The 22,893-nt window shown below is 43.6% G+C and overlaps 1 protein-coding gene across 17 annotated transcripts in view; it reads left to right on the top strand.

Moving 5' to 3' along the window:
* The window catches only part of plxnb3 (plexin B3), a 243,701-nt gene that overhangs the window by 168,847 nt on the left and 51,961 nt on the right, over positions 1 to 22,893 (top strand). For 16 of the 17 annotated variants that reach the window (XR_015088842.1, XR_015088845.1, XR_015088843.1 and 13 more), the window contains 9 exons: positions 5,120 to 5,224; positions 7,901 to 8,062; positions 8,140 to 8,291; positions 9,516 to 9,616; positions 9,696 to 9,910; positions 9,985 to 10,163; positions 10,258 to 10,324; positions 10,408 to 10,554; positions 10,777 to 10,860. Coding sequence is in view for 13 of the 17 variants with exons in the window: in XM_086046166.1 (XP_085902292.1) it covers positions 5,120 to 5,224; positions 7,901 to 8,062; positions 8,140 to 8,291; positions 9,516 to 9,616; positions 9,696 to 9,910; positions 9,985 to 10,163; positions 10,258 to 10,324; positions 10,408 to 10,554; positions 10,777 to 10,860 (1,212 nt within the window). In the remaining 4 variants the exon portion in view is untranslated. The remainder of the gene's footprint in view (positions 1 to 5,119; positions 5,225 to 7,900; positions 8,063 to 8,139; positions 8,292 to 9,515; positions 9,617 to 9,695; positions 9,911 to 9,984; positions 10,164 to 10,257; positions 10,325 to 10,407; positions 10,555 to 10,776; positions 10,861 to 22,893) is intronic. The other variant, XM_086046181.1, reaches the window with a different exon arrangement.

The following is a 22,893-nucleotide window of genomic DNA, read 5'->3' as shown; positions in this document are numbered from 1 at the left end:
ATTACCTCGTGTTGCAGCAACAACGGTGAGACACTGTCGGCAAAGAATATATATATATGTATATATATATATATGTATATATATATATATATATATATATATATATATATATATATATATATATATATATATATATATATATATATATATATATATATGTTTTATATTATAAGAATATATCTATTTTTTTGTTCTGAATCTTCCTTTTTATAGCCTAAATACTTCCATATTTCGGATGTTGACTTTCTTTTGGGGACTAAATCCACTGCCGCTTCTGCCACCGTCGTCTTCTCCTCCATGTTGCCCGCCTGTTCGTGTTTTCAGAGCAGACAGCAGTGGCTGTAAGAGTGGAGGGGGAATGGCCGGTGACTGATTGGCAGGAGTGAAAATAAAAAAGTGAAAATATCGCACATCCTACGGTGTAACTATCGTGCATGCGCACTTTGCAATCGTGATGTTCATACGACATATCGTGCAGCCTAGTGTGTGTGGCTTTCTCTTTTCACTGTTGTACATGCTCATGAATCATAGAAAAACAACATTTTCTTGCTACTTTTAAAATAACTCCTTGACTTTAGATAAACTTCTGCTGCTTGCATGTCTTGTTGTAATTGGTTTGTATCATTTTTGTATTTGTATGTCACTAACACAGTCATTCTTTACAATTTGTCTGTTTTCAGACTTAAGTCTTGTTGAATTTTCTATATTTCCTTTCTGAGTACAGTCTCCTACCCACTGTCCGTCTTTGCCACAGTTCCATCAACCTCCTGCATTTAGTTTTGAAGAACCTCCTCTTAACCCATTCGTCCTCTGCTTCATCTTTTTCTTGAATAATACACTTCCTTTGCTCTTTCATTACACCAGAATGTCTATCCTTTCCTTCCTACATTCTTTTTTTTTTTCGCATTGAACCCTCAGCATATCTAGCCTGATTCATGAACTCATCCAATTTGAGTGGCCTGGTATACATCATGTTTCTTAGTCCACTCTTTTACATCTCTTCTGAAAAGTGTTAAGCTTTCCTCTGCTTTTACACACTCTTGTTTTGACTACGGTCTGTAAACAAGAATTGTTCTGCCTTCTCTTTCTTTCACCTTCATATGCAGTGTTTGCCACTTCAATCACAGGATAGAAGTCCCGTTCAGTTAACCCATTAAAGCCTGAAGCCCCTTGTGAGACATCTCTCTAAAATCTACGGTCGTCTTTGGAGTCACCCTTGAAAACCTGCCATTTTCACCACCAACAAAATAATTAATATCTCAGCCCCTGTAGCAGATAGAAACATAATTCCGCCAAAATTTGAGAGCTTAGACATGTGGCTTTCACACAGGCCCAAATTTGTTCGTCTTTACTGTTTCAATCGAAGATGCAAGTGAAGCACTATTTTTAATTTTAAAAAATCGAGTGGTAATTACCATGCTGTGTTCTCTTCCAAAGACGTTGAAATTGTCATTGTCTACGAATATATATCTTAACCATACATCACGTTTGGATGGTTTCATGGCTTTAAAGTCCACGAGCGTGTCATCTGCAGTGACTTATATCAGAGCTCCCTCAATCGACTGTGCCTCCATTACTACTCAAAAAAATTCTGGATATCCTCCGACAACTCACGACACCGTCACATGTATGTTCTGATGCATTTTATTGGCTAAGAGACAGATAATTGAATTGCAAAAAGAAATTGACGTACAGTATACGCTCTCCTGGCTTTAAAGGGAGAAACACGCAACAGCGCTCCCGGCTTTAATGGTAGAATCACGGTTTTGTGCTCCCGTCCTTAATGGGTTAAATATTGTAATTTGGGAGTGGAGTCTTGGACTTAAAACTCCACCCATCATTTTCTCCAGTTACCAGCACCAGAAGTTTTACTTCTTGTTTGTACAGGTGTGGTTAAAAGAGGTGGGTATAGGCTTTCTACATTCTTATTTACAGGAGTTGGAGGAAGGCAATAACATGCTGGTGACATCACCTCCCTCGCAAGGCCAGACAGGAGAGGAGCAGAGACCTCAAATGCCCCTTCCCGTCTGCATCCCTGCTGAGTCTCATTATCTTAATTTCTTACAAACAGACTTTGTTTCGCATCTACTGTTTTTTTGTTGTTGTTTTTTTTTCAACTTCTTCTGCCCATTTAACAGCTTCTGCCATTTCCTTATGTCATTTTTCCAGCATGGAGGGTGTGATTTATATATTCTTCCAAGTTGCGTGTAAGCAGACCAATATAATGTTTGTTAACCCAGCTGTGAATTGAGTCTTTTGAATCTATAATAACCTGGACCCATGGCTACCATCAACACTTGTTGCACTTGAATACCATTTAAGTTATATGATCGGCTTAAATTTTCCATTTCCTCAACAAACTAATTTATGTCTGATTTATGCGGTGTCAGTCCTTCTACGGCCTTTTTGACATCGTCCAGGTCCTATAGACTAAAATAGTTGGGTCGGCACCATCTTGGGTGTTTGGAATGGCTACCTGAATCATTGGATACAGGTCTCCTTAGTCAGGTGATTTATTACTTATTTGTGGGGCAGTCGGTGTGGGGGATAACAGCTCTCCCAGTCTTTTCGACCATTTCAAGTCAGTCCCAGCTATTCTAGTTATTCTGTGTTACGTGGCCTTATGATGTGAAGGCGGTGGTAATTCAGGGTAAAGGGGGGAACACCCTTCGCTTTCTTCAACAACTCTCTGTTCCTCTTGACACTTGTCCTGTTTCATTATCCTCCTATCTATGGAATATGAATTGTTCTTTTTCAATTTTTGTTTTGTCTTCATTCTCTTCTTTTTTGTTTTTTTATCTCCCCTTCTCTTTTTGAAGCTACTTTCATCTAGTATTCTGTTTCCTCAAAACCATTTTTCTTCATCTTTTTGGGGTTTTCCTTTGTTTTTTTTCATGATTGATTCCTGCAACGCAACTATTTTTTGTGTATTTAACTGACCATTAAAACCGTGATCAGTTGTCCATGTGTTTAAGTATTGGATTTTATCAGGATCCTGTTTTTCGACAAACTTTCAATCCTAACACTGTATCCCTAGGTTTTATTTCACTATTTCCTATCCCCATTTAAGAGAATTTGTCCAGTTTGTCAACACCTAGAGTGTTCTAAAAAAAAATGGTTTCTTATCAGTAGGACAGCAACTCCAATTTTCTGTTGTGGTAATTCTCACTTCGACCTTTTCTGGTGGAGAATTCTTGCCTTTGCATCCACACCAGTCTACTGTTTACAATCCTACTATTTTTTATTGAATAAATACCACAATAATAATAGTGATATTTTAATCCCCAATGACTGTTCACTCACACAGGGTTTTTATACAATACAATTTTATTTATATAGCGCATTTCATAACAGCTAGAACGGACAGAGATGTGCTTAGTTGCAAACCTCCCACCGCTCTAAACATTCTGTCATTGCCTCGCTTTTTATTTACAAAAGGGCGGTTCCTGGTTGCATCGACAGTTGCTCAAATGGTTAGGGGGAAACATAAATCACAGATTGGAATGCTTGCTTTGAAAATAACAAACACAACGCGTTAAAACAGACCACTGCAATAAAGTAATTTACACACAGGAATGCTTTCTTGACATAAGGGCACACTTCCCTATCTGTAGCTGCAGCATGAGGCACGCTCTGCTTTCTTCACAGACAACTTCAACTTACATGGCACAAACACGTTTATGCTGTTGAATAAATACTTTGCAACACCATAAGAGTAAATATGGGATAACTTACAATTATTGTAACAGATAGCAATTGTGCTAAAGTGCTAATTGCTAACCCTTGTAACCATGCCGCCACTGGCATGTATCAACAATGACTAACGTTGGATTGACAAGCGATGTTGTCATTAAACTGTTACCATTCATATGCGTCACCTGCAGTATAGAGAATTGTGGGTTTATTTGATTTCTGCATGGACATTCCTGACGATAACTGCTCCCTTGATAGCCTCGCTGCACCTTGGAGTGGGTGGGCGTGCATTTGCTGAACTGGGGCCATGATTGAGAACTGAGAGGCAGGTGGGCTGGAGAAACTCGGAACTCGCCTCTTGGTCCACAGCAGGTTTTCTGCTTTGAAGCCAGTGCTTTTGATGCGGGTTCCTCCAAGGTGATTTTGATAGGCCAAATTGGCCCATCGCGGGCAATGTTCATCTCGCCACACCATGTTTCAGTCAAGTCTGGAGTATGCACACTCTCAGTAGAAGTACATATACTTGTGTATACAACAACGCTAGTAAAAGTAGAATAATTGATTCAATTCCTTTATTGCAGTAAAAGTAAAAAAGTACAGTCTAATGTGTACTTACGTATGAAAGTAAAAAGTAAAATCAATTATTATTGCCAATAATTTGCAATACTCGATTAGTGGCCCTGATTGTCTAGTTGCCTCTAGATCAGGGGTGCCCAAACTCGGTCCTGTCTGTTTTCCCATCTATCCCAGCTGCAACACACCTGGTTCAAAAGATGATCATGATCGTTATCAAGCTTCTTCAGAGCTTGCTGATGAGCTGATCATTTGAATCATGTGTGTTGCATCAGGGACATATGGAAAACAGGCAGGAAAGCGTCCCTTGAGGACCGGAGCTGGAAATGTCTGCTGTAGATTGTTCCTCTTTCAAACAGTCTATTTATGCAAGCATCAAAACAACCTGTTCCTAAAGGTAAGCTAATGACGTGAACTGACTAACAAAAATACTGAATTAGATCATTACAACACCAGCAACAACAACAAAAACTTGCCTGTTTTTACAGACAGAGAAATTTTGAACACCAGAAGCTTGTGGTTACTAGCATAAGACACAATGCATTCATCCAAATAAAGATCTGAGCCACTGTTGACTTTCACTTTTTTTTACGTTGCTGTCATTTGCAGGTGTTGAAAAATGTAACGGCAAATACTTGTGTAAGGACTTTAGATTTTGACAGTTTAAGTCGTAGAACGTACAGATACTTCAAACTTTTTCAAATTAGAAAGTAAAAGTAAAAAGTCAGAAAAAGAAACTCAAAGTGCATATCTACTTCAGTACAGTAACAATCTCCAGATGATGCCTGCCTTCCTCTCGCCACCTGCCTGAAGAACTCATTTGTATCACTCCTTTCACCTGTCTGTCTTTCAGGGCAAGAGTTTCAGCTACTATCCCAACCCACGCCTGTTTCCGCTCAACCGGGAAGCTTTGGATGCTCCATACCGCTTCAAGGCCGGTGGTGTGATTGCTGTTGAGGTGATAGGTGTCTGTTGCTATGGAAACACATCATAACCATCTCACCGGTAGAGATGGGAATGAATAAGATTTTTATAATTTAATCCATCCATCCATTAACTATACCGCTTATCCTCACAAGGGTCGTGGGCGTGCTGGAGCCTATCCCAGCTGTCAATCACACACACTCACAATCACACCTAGGGGCAATTTAGAGAGTCCAATCAATTTACCATGCATGTTTTTGGAATGTGGGAGGAAACCGGAATACCTGGAGAAAACCCACGCAAGCACGGGGAGAACATGCAAACTCCACACAGGGAGGCCGGAGCCGGGCTCGAACCCACCACCTCTGAACTGTGAGGCGGACGTGCTAACCAGTCGATCACCGTGCCGCCCATAATTTAATCCCATTATCGATTCTGTTTGATGATTCTTTATCAATTTATCAATACTTTTTGGAAAAAAAGGAGACAAGTAGATGAGCATCCACTTTGTTTTATGTCCTAATTGTATCTGTAAACAAGATACATTTTTTAAAAGTAACATGACCTATCAAACCCAAAAGTGTGGTCTTAAGAGGTCCACATCCTAGGACTCTTTGATGTGGTGCCATGGGGTCCCCAGAATTAAAAAGATTTGTTTTGAAAATGATCATATACAGTATATTCAACAAAACCGATCGGTTCAAGCATTTCGGTCCGATCCAATTTATTCTGTTGGTACTTTCGCGCAACACTTTTTTTCCCCCATGAGCGTTAACCCAAGATGGCGGCAGGCATGGTTACGATCGTGTCCGTAGTTACGGCAGCGCGTCATGACATGAATCATATCCTCTCAGAGACACGGCAGCCAATCATTTTGCAGTGGGACGGATCCAGCCTCGTAGACTGCTTTTTTTTTTCATGCTCCAGATTCATAATGCCACTATCATTAGCATTGCTACCTAGTATATGTCCAGCGCAAGATCTCTAGTACATAAAACTGGCATTGGAATTACGTTTGGCTGGAAATGGCTATGTTCATGACCAAGGTGTTTTGTTTCTCACGGAAACTTCATTTAAACCATGGATTTTCGATGCTACAATGCAGCTAGATAGATAGATAGATAGATAGATAGATAGATACTTTATTAATCTCCAATTCAAGGAAAATTCAAGGTGTCCGGTAGCCGCCCTGTCGTAAAAAACTGGGAAGCAATTCCACCAACTATCTGTTGTAATTCCTACAGGCAGCCGTTACGTGATTTTAGTGTAACATAAATTCCATCAAATTAAATCTGCAGTAAAAGCACATAATGTTCGTTTCATTTGAAATCCAGTGAGGTGGTGTTTAGAGTAAAAAAAATCCAGTGAATGAAGAGTTGCAAACGTCACGTTATTACTTCATGCACAAGCTGTGCTTATTCACACAATTATCATTAAGTCGAAAGTAATAATACACAGTCATTACTCTATCCATATTAAATATGAATTAAGACACATCTTTGTCTGTGTCCATTATATAAGACTTAATTATATATTTAATGTATATGTATGTATGTATCTATCTATCTATCTATCTATCTATCTATCTATCTATCTATCTATCTATCTATCTATCTATCTATCTATCTATCTATCTATCTATCTATCTATCTATCTATCTATCTATCTATCTATCTATCTATCTATCTATCTGTCATGGATAATGGATGGATGGATGGATGGATGGATATCTTAGATAGATAGATACCTTAGATAGATAGATATCTTAGATAGATAGATAGATAGATCTATATGTATATATAGATAGATAGATCTATCTATCTATATATATAGATAGATAGATAGATAGATAGATCTAGATAGATAGATAGATAGATCTATCTATATAGATAGATAGATAGATAGATCTAGATAGATAGATAGATCTATATAGATAGATAGATGGATATTTGTATATAATTATACAGTCGGTACGGAAAGTATTCAGACCCCTTGAAGTGTTTCACTTTGTTATTGCAGCCATTTGCCAAAATAAAAAAAGTTCATTTTATTTCTCATTAATTTACACTCAGCATCCCATCTTGACAGAAAATATCATCCATCCATCCATCCATCCATCCATTATCTATTCCGCTTTATCTTCACAAGGGTCACAGGGGTGCTGGAGCCTATCCCAGCTGTCTTTGGGCAGTCAGCGGGGTACACCCTGAACTGGTTGCCAGACAATCGCAGGGCACATAGAGACCACAAGTCTTCAAGTCAGGAAATGAAAGATGCTTTGACGAGGGTCATGGACACTTTCACTTTAAGCGGAAGTCAACCTAAACATATTTTTTTCAAGAATATGGTCCCAGCAGACCCGCTAGTTGAAACACGGCATTCTGATTAATTTTGCTTTTGTGGAATACAAGTTAACAAGTTAAGCAGCAAAAAACACTCGTTTTTAGCCATCTCTGGGGGTAGCTATTTTATCTTCTGTCGACTGAAAATGACATCACAACTGCTCACAACGACCAATCACGACTGAGCTGTTTTCTGAATCTGAGCCCTCATTGTTCGGTGAAGTAATTTGTCCCAACTGGAATTGATCAGGGAATTGTTTACAAAAACAGCAAACAATGCTAAGGATTTGAAACTTTGGGAACTGGATTTTGATTCCCATCCCTGTTGCCGCCTACCTTAAATTGTACCTTTGTGCTGATCCCACTAGGGTGAAGATCTGACGCGAGCGATGTCCAGACAGGAAGTGTCGGCTCGTCTCGGAGACGAGGAGTGTGAGGTGAAGACGTTGGACAATACTCATTTGTACTGTGAGCCACCTGAGGTCCAACCAATGAGTGTGTATGAAAGCAGCCAGCTACCCCGCCTCCGGGTTAGTTTTTGGAAGTGCATTGGAGGTGTCCTATTAAAATGACTTGTGAGTTTGTAAACACTGTGTGTCTGTCCCAGGTGCTGATGGGTAACCTACAAGTGGACTTGGGAATGGTGCAGTACGACAGCGACTCTCACCTGACTCTCATTCCGTTGGCTGCTCAGATTGGTTTGGGGGCTGGAGCTGCCGTCATCATCCTATCAGTGCTCATCATCATCCTCATGTACAGGTTAGCCTGTGTCACCTCCCATTAAAAAGTATTACATCATCCCTCGCCACTTCGCGGTTCAAGTTTGCAACCTACGTGCATCGCAGTTTTTCACAAAATATTAATCAAAAAATAAAAATGAAAAAAATACAGCCATATCGGCATGCATATGCGGAAAGACGCATTATTTGAAAGGCATGTGACTGGTTCCTGGCGCGATATCGACCAATGAGAGCCCGGTGGATGTTTCCCGTGAGCTGATTGGCTGCGCATCATGGCAAAATCACCCAGCATCATGCCCTGTTTTATCTCGCCAGTGCCGTCCACTGTAATAAATGAACGTCATTTTTTAACAACGTTCTGTTCGGAAACTCATAACGGTATTCAAATGTGCCGTTCCATTAGCCAGAGTCTAGCCGGAAAAGCTTATAGTAAAATGGCCATCCAATCATTGCGCTCTGTGTGCAGGAGCCCTACCATCAGCACACTGATTGGATGATTGTTTACCCACCACGAGCCACCAATCAGAAAGAAGGGCTGGCACAGGGCAGATCTCTATGCAAGCAGCGTGTTGTCAGCGGACTGAGTCAGACAAGCTGTTTGAGGAGGCACAAAGTGAAAGTTGAGTTGGACTCGCCGACGTACAGCCGCTTAAAAGTAGAGGCGGACTGGCCTATAGATTGGTACTATTTTTTTCCCCCGGGAAAAATTACGGATGACGGACGACGGAAGGGCACTCTCGCTGCTGACGGATGATGGATGCTCAATCTTTAGTAAAATGCCCAGCTCTGACAACAACGTTGTTTAAAGTGCATTAATAATCCATCAGGCTAAAATGCACCGCGGGATTTTAGGGAAGGTAAGACAATTTTCGGATAAAAATGAAATCTTTAACATAATTAATAGCCAATGTTCCGTCGTAATCGTCCACTGCCGGGCTTGTTGATCACGCAGCCTGCAGCTTGGTATTTATTCTTTATTTTGTGTTTTTTAAGTTAAATTTGTTGTGTAAGAAGTATTTAGACGGGTGTGAACCATGTCGGGGGGTTCACAACGGCGTAATAGAGGTGTAAGTACCACCAAAATAAAAAAATAAAAATAATAATAAAAAAAGTTAACCACTACTTCACGTTTTTTCACCTGTGACGGGGAGTTCTGGTCCCCATTAACCGCGATAAACGAGGGATTATTGTACAAGGATTTAGCCTAGTTTAGTGTGTTCTTCATGGATGTTTGTGTATTTAGGAGTAAGAGCAAGCAGGCTCTGAGGGACTACAAAAAGGTTTTGTTGCAGTTGGAAACGTTGGAGATCAATGTGGGCGATCAATGTCGGAAGGAGTTCACTGGTAAATGAAAACGTCTCATTTTCAAATGTCAAATTGTGCCCAATGTTTGCTTGAAGGTTCTTCTCCATGTACCTTGTAGACCTGATGACAGAAATGATGGACTTGAGCGACATGGGAGGACCAGGACTCCCCCTGCTAGACTATCGCACGTATGCAGAGAGAGTTTTCTTCCCCGGCCACCAGGCAGCGCCGCTGAGCCGCCACCTGGAACTGCCAGAGTCCAGGAGACACACAGTGGAACAGGGCCTCCAGCAGCTCAACAACCTGCTCAACAACAGACTCTTCCTCACAAGGGTAGGTAGAGTGGTGTGCATTATTGGAGTACACAGCGGATGTTAGGTAAAATCCACATCCTGTCCGTCTTGTAGTTCATTCACACCCTGGAGGCGCAGCAGGGCTTCTCCCAGCGGGATCGTGGCTATGTGGCCAGTCTCTTGACCATGGTGCTGCATGACAAGCTGGAGTATTTCACAGAGGTCATGAAGTGTCTACTGCAGGATCTGGTCCAGCGGTACGTCGCCAAGAATGCCAAACTCATGCTGCGAAGGTATGTCGACTATTTCAGATGAGGAAATATCAAGAGGAAGAGGTCTGAAAATGATCTTGAAAGTGTACAAATGTGATCTTGTTTGATGTTTCAGAACTGAGACGGTTGTGGAGAAGATGTTGACCAACTGGATGTCTATCTGTCTCTACTCCTTTTTGAAGGTTAATTCCTTTCTGTCCCTCATTATGTCTGTCTTCAGCCTGTCGTATGTCTATCTGTGACACCCGCAGTGTCCACTTCTCAGGAGGTGGCAGGCGAGCCACTTTACATGCTTTACAGAGCCATTAAGTATCAGGTGGACAAAGGGCCAGTGGATGCCGTGACGGGAAAAGCCAAGCGGACGCTCAACGACAGCCACCTGCTGCGAGACGATGTAGATTACTGCGCTATGGTAACCGTGGCAACTCACACTTAAGCACTCATATTAAGGGATTGTTATTAATTGTGTTTGTGTGTGTGTGTGTGTGTGTGTGTGCGTGTGTGTGTGTGCGTGCGCGTGTGCGTGGGGGTGTGTGTGTGTGCGCGTGCGTGCGTGGGTGGGTTGGATGCATGCGTGCGTGCCTGCGTGTGTGTGCGTGTGTGTGTGTTTGCTCATGCACACGTGTGTGATCAGACTCTGAATGTTCTGCTGAAGAATGGAGCTGATGACAATTGCCCTTGTCTTGTAAAAGTGCTCGACACTGACACCATCACACAGGTACCTCCTCAGGTCTCACTATGACCTCTCTGTCTGTTTGTCCTCATGACTCACAACCACTTGTGTGTGAACTTCTCACCTATGAACTGTCTGTCTATTCCTCACGTCTCACTGTAGGAGTGGAATGAGTATGGATGGTGTTTCGCTGTGTATCAGGTGTCACTGGACAATTGGCGGTTCTACTTACTGTGATTATAAAAAGTCTACTGAACCTTGTTCAAATACCAAGTTTTTGTGATATAAAAAAAATGATCAAGCTAAATAATTTCCCCATCCGTGACCCGTCACCATGCCATGGTGGAGGGGTTTGTGTGTCTCAAAAGCCCCTTTTCCACCGCAGGAACCTTTTGTGGAACCTTTCGCTTTAGCCTGGTAAATTGGTTCCGCCTTTTGTTTCCACCCCAAAAATTTACCAGGGTAAATATGACCCAGGGCCGTTTGGTGGCCCTGGTCTTGGTTGGTCAAACTTGGAGGTGTATTGTTCACAATGCCGTTAGCCTTTAGCTAACGGTAACTGATAACTCGTGTGCAGTCGCTGTGCTCACTTGTCCAATATTTTAAAAATGAAGGAAAATTGAATGAATATCTAGACAGACGAATATGTGCAGGCTCTTCTGAGCATTTTCGGGGGCAAAGACGTCCAACCCAACTTGGAATAGGCGACAAGGAGCGACCAGTATGTACCAGCTTATTACTGTCAACCAAGGCGAGTTTAAACTGTTTGCAAAGTCTGTAGAAGATGCAAAGTTAAAACAAGACTTAAAAAGTTCACGGATCACAACAGCCGGAGTGGAAATGACCGTCGAGTGAGCAATTGTACGACCAACTAGACACCATGGGTCATTCTTGGACACCGGGGCAATGGATTCTGCTGTGGCGCTACTGATGAAGGTAAACACGAAATACTCAGGAATACTTGGAATATTGTCATTTAGTTAGTTATCTCTTGTTGTAATTTCCAGTAGAAACACAAATTGTGTGAAATTGCACTGCAAATGGTTAGCTGTTCAAAGTCTAACCACTGAGTATTCAAAAAACAAGATAGTGGATTTACTGTATTTATCCATCCATCCATCCATTATCTCCCGCTTATTCGAAGTTGGGTCGCAGAGACAGCAGCTTCAGCAGCTTCAGCAGGGAAGCCCAGACTTCCCTCTCCCCAGCAACATCTTCCAGCTCTTCTGGAGGGATCCCAAGGCGTTCCCAGGCAAGCCGGGAGACATAGTCTCTCCAGCGTGTTCTAGGTCGTCCTTGGGGTCTCCTGCCAACCACTCCAGCGAGAGTTGAAGATCGCAGCTTGAAGAAGCAAACAGCACCACATCATCTGCAAAAAGCAGAGATGCAATACTGAGGCCACCAAACCGGACCCCCTCGACACCTCGGCTGTGCCTAGAAATTCTGTCCATAAAAGTTATGAACAGAATCGGTAACAAAGGGCAGCCTTGGCGGAGTTCAACCCTCACCGGAAACGAACTCGACTTACTGCCGGCAATGCGGACCAAACTCTGACATCGGTGGTACAGGGACCGAACAGCCCATATCAGGGGGCTCGGTAACCCGTACTCATCAAGCACCCCCCACAGAACTCCCCAAGCAACACAATCGAATGCCTTCTCCAAGTCCACAAAACACATGTAGACTGGTTGGGCGAACTCCCATGCACCCTCGAGGACCCTGCTGAGGGTGTAGAGCTGGTCCACTGTTCCACGGCCGGGACGAAAACCACATTGCTCCTCCTGAATCCGAGATTCGACCTTCCGACGGACCCTCCTCTCCAGCACCCCTGAATAGACCTTACCGGGGACGCTGAGGAGTGTGATCCCTCTGTAGTTGGAGCACACCCTCCGGTCCCCGGGGACCACCACCAATCCAGAGGCACTGTCCACGCGATGTTGTAGAGGCGTGTCCGGGCGGATCTCATCCACCCCCAGGGCTTTGCCACCGAGGAGCTTTTTGACTACCTCGGTTACTTCAACCCACAGAGATAGGAGACTTCCCTGAGAGCCTCCAAGCTCTGCTTCCTCAGTGGAAGGCGTGTCGGTGGAATTGAGGAGGTCTTCGAAGTATTCTCTCCATCGACGCACAACGTACCAGGTTGAGGTCAGCAGCACTCCATCTCCACTATAAACAGTGTTAATGGTGTACTGCTTTCCCCTCCTGAGACGCCGGCTGGTGGACTAGAATTTCCTCGAAGCCGTCCGGAAGTCATTTTCCATGGCCTCCCCGAACTCCTCCCACACCCGAGTTTTTCCCTCAGCAACCGCCAGAGCTTCACTCCGCTTGGCCAGCCGGTACCTGTCAGCTGCCTCCGGAGTCCCGCAGGTGATAGGACTCCTTCTTCAGCTGGACAGCATCCCTTACCGCTGGTGGACACCAGCGGGTTTGGGGATTGCCGTCACGACAGGCACCGACCACCTTGCGGCCACAGCTCCGATTGACTGCCTCAGCAATGGAGGCACGAAACATGGTCCACTGGGACTCAATGTCCCCCGCCTCCATGTCCCCCTGGGCAAAGTTCTGCCGGAGGTGGGAGTTGAAACTCCTTCTGACAGGGGATTCTGCCAGACGATCCCAGCAAACCCTCACAATACGTTTGGGTCTGCCAGGTCCGACCAGCATCTTCCCCCACCATCGGAGTCAACTCACCACTAGATGGTGATCAGTTGACAGCTCTGCCCCTCTCTTCACCCGAGTGTCCAAAACATGCGGCCGCAAATCCGAGGATAGAACTACAAAGTCGGTCATCGAACTGCGGGCTAGGGTATCCTGGTGCCAAGTTCACATATGGACACCCTTATGTTTGAACATGGTGTTCGTTATGGACAATCCGTGATGAGCACAGAAGTCCAGTTACCGAACACCACTCGGGTTCAGGACGGGGTGGCCGTTCCTCCCAATCACACCCTTCCATTGCCCACGTGAGCATTGAAGTCCCCCAGCAGAACGATCGAGTCCCCAGGTGGAGCGCTCTCCAGCACACCCTCCAAGTACTCCAAAAAGGGTGGGTACTCTGCACTGCTGTTTGGTGCATAAGTACAAACAACAGTCAGGACCCGTCCCCCCCACCCTAAGGCGGACTGAGGCTACCCTCTCGTCCACCAGGGTAAACCCCAATGTACAGGCATCAAGCCGGGGGGCAATAAGTATGCCCACACCTGCACGGCGCCTCTCACCTTGGGCAACTCCAGAGTGTCCAACCCCTCTTGAGAGGACTGGTACCAGAGCCCAAGCTATGTGTGGAGGTGAGCCCGACTATATCTTGTCGGAACTTCTGAGCCTCACACACCCGCTCGGGCTCCTTCCCTGCCAGAGAGGTGACATTGCGTGTCCCAAGAGCTAATTTCTGCTGCCGGGGATCGGACCGCTAAGGTCCCTGCCTATAACCGCCGCCCAGCTCGCACAGCACCCGACCCCTTTGGCCCCTCCCACCAGTGGTGAGCCCATGGGAAGGGGGACCCACGTTGTCTTTTTGGGCTGAACCCGGCCGGGCCCCATTGGTGCAGGCCCGGCCACCAGGTGCTCGTCATCGAGCCCCTCCTCCAGGCCTGGCTCCAGAGGGGGGCCCCGGTGACCCGCGTCCGGGCAAGGGAAACTGGAGTCCATAAATGTTTTTCATCATAAGGGGTCTTTTGAGCCGTGCTTAGTCTGGTCCCTCACCTAGGACCTGTTTGCCATGGGTGACCCTGCCAGGTGCTTTTCTTAAGCATTAAGTAACAATACTTTCACTCTGATTTTCATGATGACACATTCAAATATTAATTGTATATTTTAAAGTTATCCAATATGTATTGAACTTAGATTAAGAAACACAATACTGTCATATGCTAGCTTTAAAGTGCATGGGACAGGAATTGAACACATTTTAATATGTTGTATTAAACAATAAAATATCCATCTCGCGGTGAACGTGTTTTCGAATTGGTATACATTAACAGAGCATTTAATGGATTTAGCTTTACGCTTTCAAACACTTTCGGGTTTTGGTTTCTTCACTACGAAATCGAGGGGAGGTGCGTATGACATCACCTAGAGGCATGTCTGACTTGCTAGCTGGTGGCTGTGAGGTCTGCTCGTCGTGTTTTCTCTTCTGATTCGTTTCGTTTTTTGTTTCACTTGGATTAGGCTGCGACATAGTGTTGCTGGCATTTGTTTGAACCGACGGGAGGACATAGCGAGGCTGTTTCGGTTCCCCAAAGATGCAGTCCTTGGAGGGTGTGATGGAGACCACTCCACCTGGGGACTCCCTCATTCTGCTGGGTGACCTCCGTGCTCACCTGGGCAATGACAGTGTGACCTTTAAGGGCTTGACTGAGAGGAACGCCCCCCACAATCTGAACCCGAGTGGTGTTCTGTTACTCAGCTTCTGTGCTCATCATGGCTTGTCCTTAACAAACATTGATCAACTTTGTACTTATGTCACGGATTTGCAGCTGCATGTTTTGGACACTTGGGTGAAGAGAGGGGCAGAACTGTAAACTGATCACCAACTGGTGTGTTGGCATTGATGGTGGAGGAAGTCCGACCTGCCAGACCCAAACGTGTTGTCAGGGTTTGCGGAGAACTTCTGGCAGAGCCCCTGTTATGTATCATTTTGTTGTGGTGAAGTGGGAGATGAGCCTAAAGGTGAAGCTCTAGATCAGGGGTGCTCAAGTCCAGTCCTCATGAGCCTCTATCCAGCCTGTTTTCCATCTCTCCCTGCCTGGACACACTCGATACAAATGATCACAATCGTTATCAGGCTTGTGCAAAGCTTGGTGATGAGGTCCCATTTCAATCAGGTGTGTTGCAGGCAGGGAGAGATGGAAAACAGGTTGGATAGGGGCTCTTGAGGACCGGACTTGAGCACCCTTGCTCTAGATTTACCAGTCGGTATATGTTCCTACCCTCACCTATGGTCACCAGCTCTGGGTGGTGACCGAAAGAACAAAATCATGGATATAAGTGGTCTGTGTAGGGTTGACACAATTCAATCACAACTGTTAGCAGTCGAAATAAATACTATTTTGTGTTTGAACTCATCCTTAATTACACTAGAATGCCTAGCAGCCTGTCATTTCTGCTTTACATTTGACCATGTCACCCTCCCATATCCCCTGCTAATTTGGCAGGTAATGGCCAATTTACAAATGAAAGGTGGCTAATTGTAGCCAGCAGAGATGTTTGTCAAATATCAACCAGATTTGTAGTTGAATAGTTTTTGTAAAAAAGTTGTAAAAAAAACCCTGGGCATTCTAGTTCATTAAGGAGTAGCCTCTTAGGTGAACCAACCTCTAAAAGGGGTCAACTTAGTGCTTGCCTAGCACAACACCAGTCAGTGGTGTGGGCATTGATTTTGAGGGACATCTAATCATCCTCCTATGGCCTTCCTCATAACTGTGATAATGACAATACTGAATTGCTCGCAAATAACTAGATCATTGACTTTCATTTTCAAGTGCATAATCGTCTACTCATTGGCTAAATTTACATGGACACATTTATGCGGGTCCGCCGATAGTGTAGTGGTACACACGCCTGAGTTGTGTGCGGGCAGCGTGGGATCGATTCCCGCTCAGTGACAGTGTCTATGTGTGCCCTGCGACTGGCTGGCGACCAGTTCGGGGTGTAGTCTGCCTTCGCCCATTGATGGCTGGGATAGGCTCCAGCAACTCCCCGCGACCCTATATAGGATAAGCGGTTTGGAAGATGACATGACATGACATGACATTTATGCGGATTAAAAGCCTGATTGGAATAAAAATGCTTCATGTACACATTCCATTCACAATATTCTGGCCCAATCAAGCCCATTCTGATCAAGATTATATTCTGAACGAGAGGGGTGGTTGATGTCGATGGATACTCCAGTCTGCGCGCATGAAAACACTTATTCTGAAATTTCAGAACATACCGTCTTAACCGCGCATGTCTGTGACATCAGTATACGCATTTCTGTTATTGCCAGAAGCTATTAGAAACAGAGCCAGCGAAAGACATGGCGAACGCAAGACTGAACAGGTACATTTGCATCTCCATTGGGAAGTGTTAACTTTTAACAGCGCAAACGGGAAAAATATGCGAAATAACGCTAATGTTTAAAGTAGAAATGGAAAGAGCTATGTTTTGTTGACATGGAAGTCAATAAAGCTTCTTCTTCTTCTACTACTATTTCTAGTATATTTGGTCAATCTGCGCATGTCAAAATAATTTGTTCGGCTTGAAAGTTTGATGAATGAACACGCATGTCCTTAATCGGATCAATATTTTTAGTGTCCATGAAAACAGTGCATTCTATCATAATTTTTATCCAAACTCTAATTGGATTAAAGAAACGTTGTATATCTTAGTAGGATCATCCAGCCGGGATGGTCCATTTTTATATTGAATTTATCAGAGCTAGGCATTTTACGACAAATTGACTCTCTGTTAATAGTCATCCGTCTGCAGCGTGGGTACCCTTCCGTCGTCCACCATTCACCTTTTTTTCGGGGGGGTAAGAAAATTGTTTATACTGTAAAAAATTGTATATACTATAGGCCAGTCCGCCTCTAATTTTAAATGGGCGTCCGTCTGTGATTCCGACTAAACTTTCACTAGCAACAAAAGCTCCCATAGCCCCCCGCTGGAAGATATTTTATAAAGAAATAGTGACTCACAGCTCTTTGGAAGCCTGTTCACAGCCTGGTCCATCACTCAATTCTGTCCCCCAAGCAACAACAACTCACCATTTTCCTCCCCACGCTCGCCACGGCCAGCGAACCCTCGCCGCAAAAAATGGACTACTGACGAATGGCGGACTAAACAATGTGTCTTCCGTCTAGGCTTAGTCCGTCTATTTTAAAAATGTTTCCTATCAATTGTCTCCAAAACAGGCGTCCGTCAGTGATGAATAGATGGACCGGTCCATCTGGTATAGCTCTGCTATTTATGTATGTTTTTTTATCAGGAAAATGATATCATCTTGGGTTTTCAATTTTATCAATGTGTTTTGGAGAAACAAAACCAAGGAACTTAAAACCGCCCCGAAGAAATGAGGAAGATGGCCACACACCCCTCTCCTCCCTCCATGTCTTGGTGGAAGTCACGCAAGGGACCAATCACAATTAGTCCATTCAAAGTCATTGTATTTACGTCGCCAATAAATGTAAAAATAACGGGACCAACCGGCCCCAAAATGTATGTGGACATCTCTACTTCGGCCCACTTCAACCTCTGAAAACACAACGATCGATTAGCCTTTCCATGGATTTGGAAGAGAATGAGGAAATGAGCATCTTACGTTTTATTTCATAAGGCACCAAGTTATGCAAACAGTGCGTTTCGAGAGCCTTTTCCTGAGGTTAATTGTTCGTAGGTCATTGTGTGTTAGATTTTAATTTGTAAGCGTTAGCTTGACTTACTTTTTTCACAAGGCCCTCAGGGGGTACACCTACACCACTCATACGAAAACAAGGCATCAAATACGGCCACACTCTGCTGTAGAGTTTTGTTGCCCTGAATTTTTCAAAGTCTGTCCATCAATCCATTTTCTGCACTGCATATGCTCAGTCGGGTTGTGGCATGCTGGATTTTTCAAAAGCCCAACTTTGAAATTCCAACAAGGCACGACAACAGGATTGTCGTGAAGCTCGCTGACATTGACGCTCCCAAAGTGGTCCCAACCACATACCGCACATTAAAAAAATAAAAAAAAAACACCTCCAAGGCTTGATGATGAGGTGTTCATCCTAAATTGATGCCCACTCGCACTGCGACTTGACGGCTTCATGAATTGGCTGCAAGCGGTGGCGGACGCGAACGTACTTGACAGCACAGACGTGTCTGGACGGTTAGAAGCTGATTTTGTTCTGCTAACCGTGTCCGTTTAGCGGTTGAAAGCTAATTGCTGCTTTGAACAGTGCTGTTACTTTTAACACCACCGCAACGGCTACTGTTAGCCCTGAGGGGAAAATATTGACGAGCCTGGCTGCCATCTTAACAAAACTTTAGCGTAGATAAATGTCTGAACAACCAGTCGCCAGGGTTCGTGTGCACATTCATGCTCTTGTACGTTTCAGCCTGTGTAAGTGAAGAAGTGACCAGCACGCTTTATAATGTAAAGTAACATGCATTTGAGTTTTGATGGAGATTGGTCGCAGTTTCAGACAACAGAATGTGACAAACGAAGCGATATTGCAACGCTTGCGTCCCTGCTATGACAGACATCTGACGTGGAAAAAATATGAGCTCCAAAAGGAGGCGTGCCAATTTGTTGTAAATCTCATCCCCAAAAAGTCCTTAAATCACTCTTTTAGTGATGGGGGTGAAGTTAAAGCGGAAGTCAACCCAAACATATTTTTTTCAAGAATATGTTCGATGCAGGCCCAGTAGTTGAAACATGGCATTCTGATTAATATCGCGTTTGTGGAATATAAGTTAAACTGCAAAATCCACCCGTTTTTAGCCATCTCAGAGGGCGGCCATTTTGTCACTTGTCCACTGCAAATGATAACACAAACGCTCAGGGTTTAGATAACGACCAATCATGGCTCAGCTTCAGAAAACAGGTGAGCTGTGATTGGTCGTTACCTGAGCAACTGTGATGTCATTTTCAGTCGACAGAAGTGACAAAATGTCGATCAATTATGGCTCAACTTCAGAAAACAGGTGAGCTGTGATTGGTCGTTACCTGAGCAACTGTGATGTCATTTTCAGTCGACAGAAGTGACAAAATGGCCGCTCCCAGAGATGAATAAAACGCTTAGATTAACTCTAATTTAATCCACAAACACAATATTTATCAGAATTCCTTTTTTTAACTAGTGGGCCTGCATAGAGCATATTCTTGAAAAAAAATATGTTTGGGTTGACTTCCCATTTAAGTACTGATGTAATTTTTACATGCATACCCAGTATATATGTAAGTGCCAATCTTCAACCTATCCGAGTGTCGCTTTAACCACTTTTTCAATATGTATTGAACCAAGCAATTGAATGTGTTAATCAAGCTGTAAAACAATTTGGGAAAACAAGATTAAATCAAATATTTTTACAATTTAATACTATGTCTTCAAGGACCTGTACTTCCAAATTTCAAGTTATTGCATGCTCAGTTAGCTAACTGAATTTACTCATCAGGACAATATTTCTTTGAGATTTAAAAAGTAACTAGGGCATCTTAATCTAACATAACTGTGCGCATAATTTGGTAAATTGCATTTTGAGTTTGAGTTTCACAAAAAATAGCGTAACTTCTTGAAAGTCCCTTTGAAAATTTTGAATCCCTGGAAAGATTAATAAATCATTTGACCAAATACATCATCTCTGGTTATGCGGATTTCATTAAGTACGCTGCGCTGATGTCCACACCCTTAATGATAACATTGCTCAGCCCATGAGTGATGGGGAAACTAAACCCAGAAAGACAAATCCCTCCCTTGGATGTATGGTTTTGAATATCATGGTTGGACGTGGCTACGGTATTGCTCCAGGCACGAAGTTGTCCAAAGACCAACCAAAGGACCCACATTGTTATGACTAGCCGACGGCCGATCACCCACTCAGGATGTCCACCACAAGGGGTCATCAGTGTACTAGCCGGAACCCGAAAACCATTAATCTAGTCAACTGCCTTTCGACAAAACTGGTACTTGGTTGATCCAAACTCGTGCCCAAATTCGTGAACTCCACCCACAAATGACAGTTGACCATTCCAACATCCCCTAGGTGAACTCACAACCATAGGGGCAGCTCACTTTTATCTGACTGTCACTCTGGAAGAAGTTCTGCCCTATGATGTCCAGCACCTTGTTTGAACGATTGAACGTGAGCTAATGGCAGAACTCTGTCTGCAAGGGTGTTCACTCACTTTCGGGGTTTTCTCCTCGACTAACACAAAAGTGAAGTCTGTGTCTGTGGTCCATTGATCCATTGCTTCATGGAATTTGTCCATCCAGTCTACGTGTCGCCTATCGAATCAGTTTCCTTCTCTGCTGTTCCGTTTTAAACACCTCACTGATTTCCAAAACCTCCAAATCTGGGAGCAGGTGGACAAGCGCTGCCAACACAGCCACCAGATCCCATTGCATTGTTGCACTGTAAGCCAATTACAGCCACCTAACATAGAAGCCTGGGACTTCGAAGTGGGTCTGGACCCGGCGAATCCTAAACCGTAAACCCCAGATCTGCCCTCGAGAAGTCGCCTGCAAAGTTAAAATTTTGACAGTCTCAGCAGTCTACGTCACGGGAGGGAGGGAGGCAAGCGTCGTAATGTTGCTTGCTTTGTCAGTTCTGTTGTCTGGAACGGCGACCGATCGCCACCAAAATGCAAACGCACATTACTGATCTTGTCCACTTCAACCTGTGAAAGTATAAAAGTGTTCTGCACAATAGTTTGGAGCTATTTGGATCCTGTGTCGATCTTCATGTCGCGGGGTTCCCTCCCAAGCAGTCGCGTGCGTTGTCCTGACACCGCTTGTAGTCAACAGCTTGCAGCGTGAAAGTGAGCTAAGACCTCATAGAACACTGGGGGCTGTCTTGAACGTGCACATCATCGGGGAGCGGCATGTGCTTTCAGCCGAGTGTGGCCCCATTGAAACCATTTCGTCTGTTACGTTCCAAATTCGACGGTGTGTTGTAGGTCGAAAAACTGGGGCCGTTCCTCATCCAACTAAATGTGCACATCTACTCATTCCCACTTCAATCTCTGTAAATATCCTGACTGTGCGCTCGTCCCATCATAAATCTATGTAGCTCTGCTCACTTCCACATTTCCTCATTCCCATATAAATCAGCTACGGTGAGGTTAATCATTTTGATAAGTTGAAGTGGGCATTAGTAGGGATGTCCACATTAAATTTGGTGCCAATTGATCGCCGATTTTTGGACATTATAAGTAAGGCTGTCAAATGATTAAAAATTTTAATCGAGTTAATCACATCTTAAAAAATAATTGATCGTAATTAATCACAATTCGAACTATCTCCAATGTATGCCGTATTTTTCTGTAAATTGGAATGGAAAGATAAAAGACACAAGACAGATATATACGTACAGTCAACATACTGTTCATATTTTTTATCACAACAAATCCTCATGAGATAAAAATTTAAATTTTTGAATTAATTGTTTTAACATTCTTTCTGTAGTAGACAGTACTTTATTCACTACAAAAACAAAAATGCAAAATGACCTCAGAACAGTGACAGAAATATTTCAAATGTGTGCAAAATGTGTGTGTGTTTGTGTGTGTGTGGGGGGGAGGGTTCGGTGCGTGTTTGTGTGTGTAATGTTCACATTTATATGTGGCCCTTATCTATCTGTCTGTCTGTCTGTCTGTCTGTCTGTCTGTCTGTCTGTCTGTCTGTCTGTCTGTCTGTCTGTCTGTCTGTCCGTCCGTCCGTCCGTCCGTCCGTCCGTCCGTCCGTCCGTCCGTCCGTCCGTTATCATCTATCATCGATCCGTTATCATCTATCATCGATCCGTTATCATCTATCATCGATCCGTTATCACCTATCATCGATCCGTTATCCATCTATCCGTTATCATCTATCCATCTATCCGTTATCATCTATCCATCTATCCGTTATCATCTATCATCGATCCGTTATCATCCATCATCGATCCGTTATCATCTATCATCGATCCGTTATCATCTATCATCGATCCGTTATCATCTATCACCTATCCGTTATCATCTATCACCTATCCGTTATCATCAATCCATTAGCATCTATCCATTATCATCTATCCATCTATCATCTATCCATCTATCTATGGTATATATGCATACATACACAGGGGTGCACATCATTTTTTCATGGGGCACTCACATGAGTACCAGGAGATTGTCTTTGGAACTCACTCGTGGTACAACGGATCACATAAGTCACGTGGATCTGTCACGGATTTTGAGTATCGGATCGTTTTTCGTTTTTTTCGAGAAAAAAAAAAAAAAACAGCATATATATGTATATATATGTAGATATATATATGTATATATGTATATATATGTATATATATATGTACATATGTATATATATGTATATATATATATGTATATGTATATATATGTAT

The sequence above is a fragment of the Filicampus tigris genome, chromosome 1, assembly GCF_054856515.1.
Source record: "Filicampus tigris isolate MCC_2025a chromosome 1, RoL_Ftig_1.0, whole genome shotgun sequence".
NCBI classification, from domain to species: domain Eukaryota; kingdom Metazoa; phylum Chordata; class Actinopteri; order Syngnathiformes; family Syngnathidae; genus Filicampus; species Filicampus tigris.
This window is presented reverse-complemented; position numbering and strand designations above follow the sequence as displayed.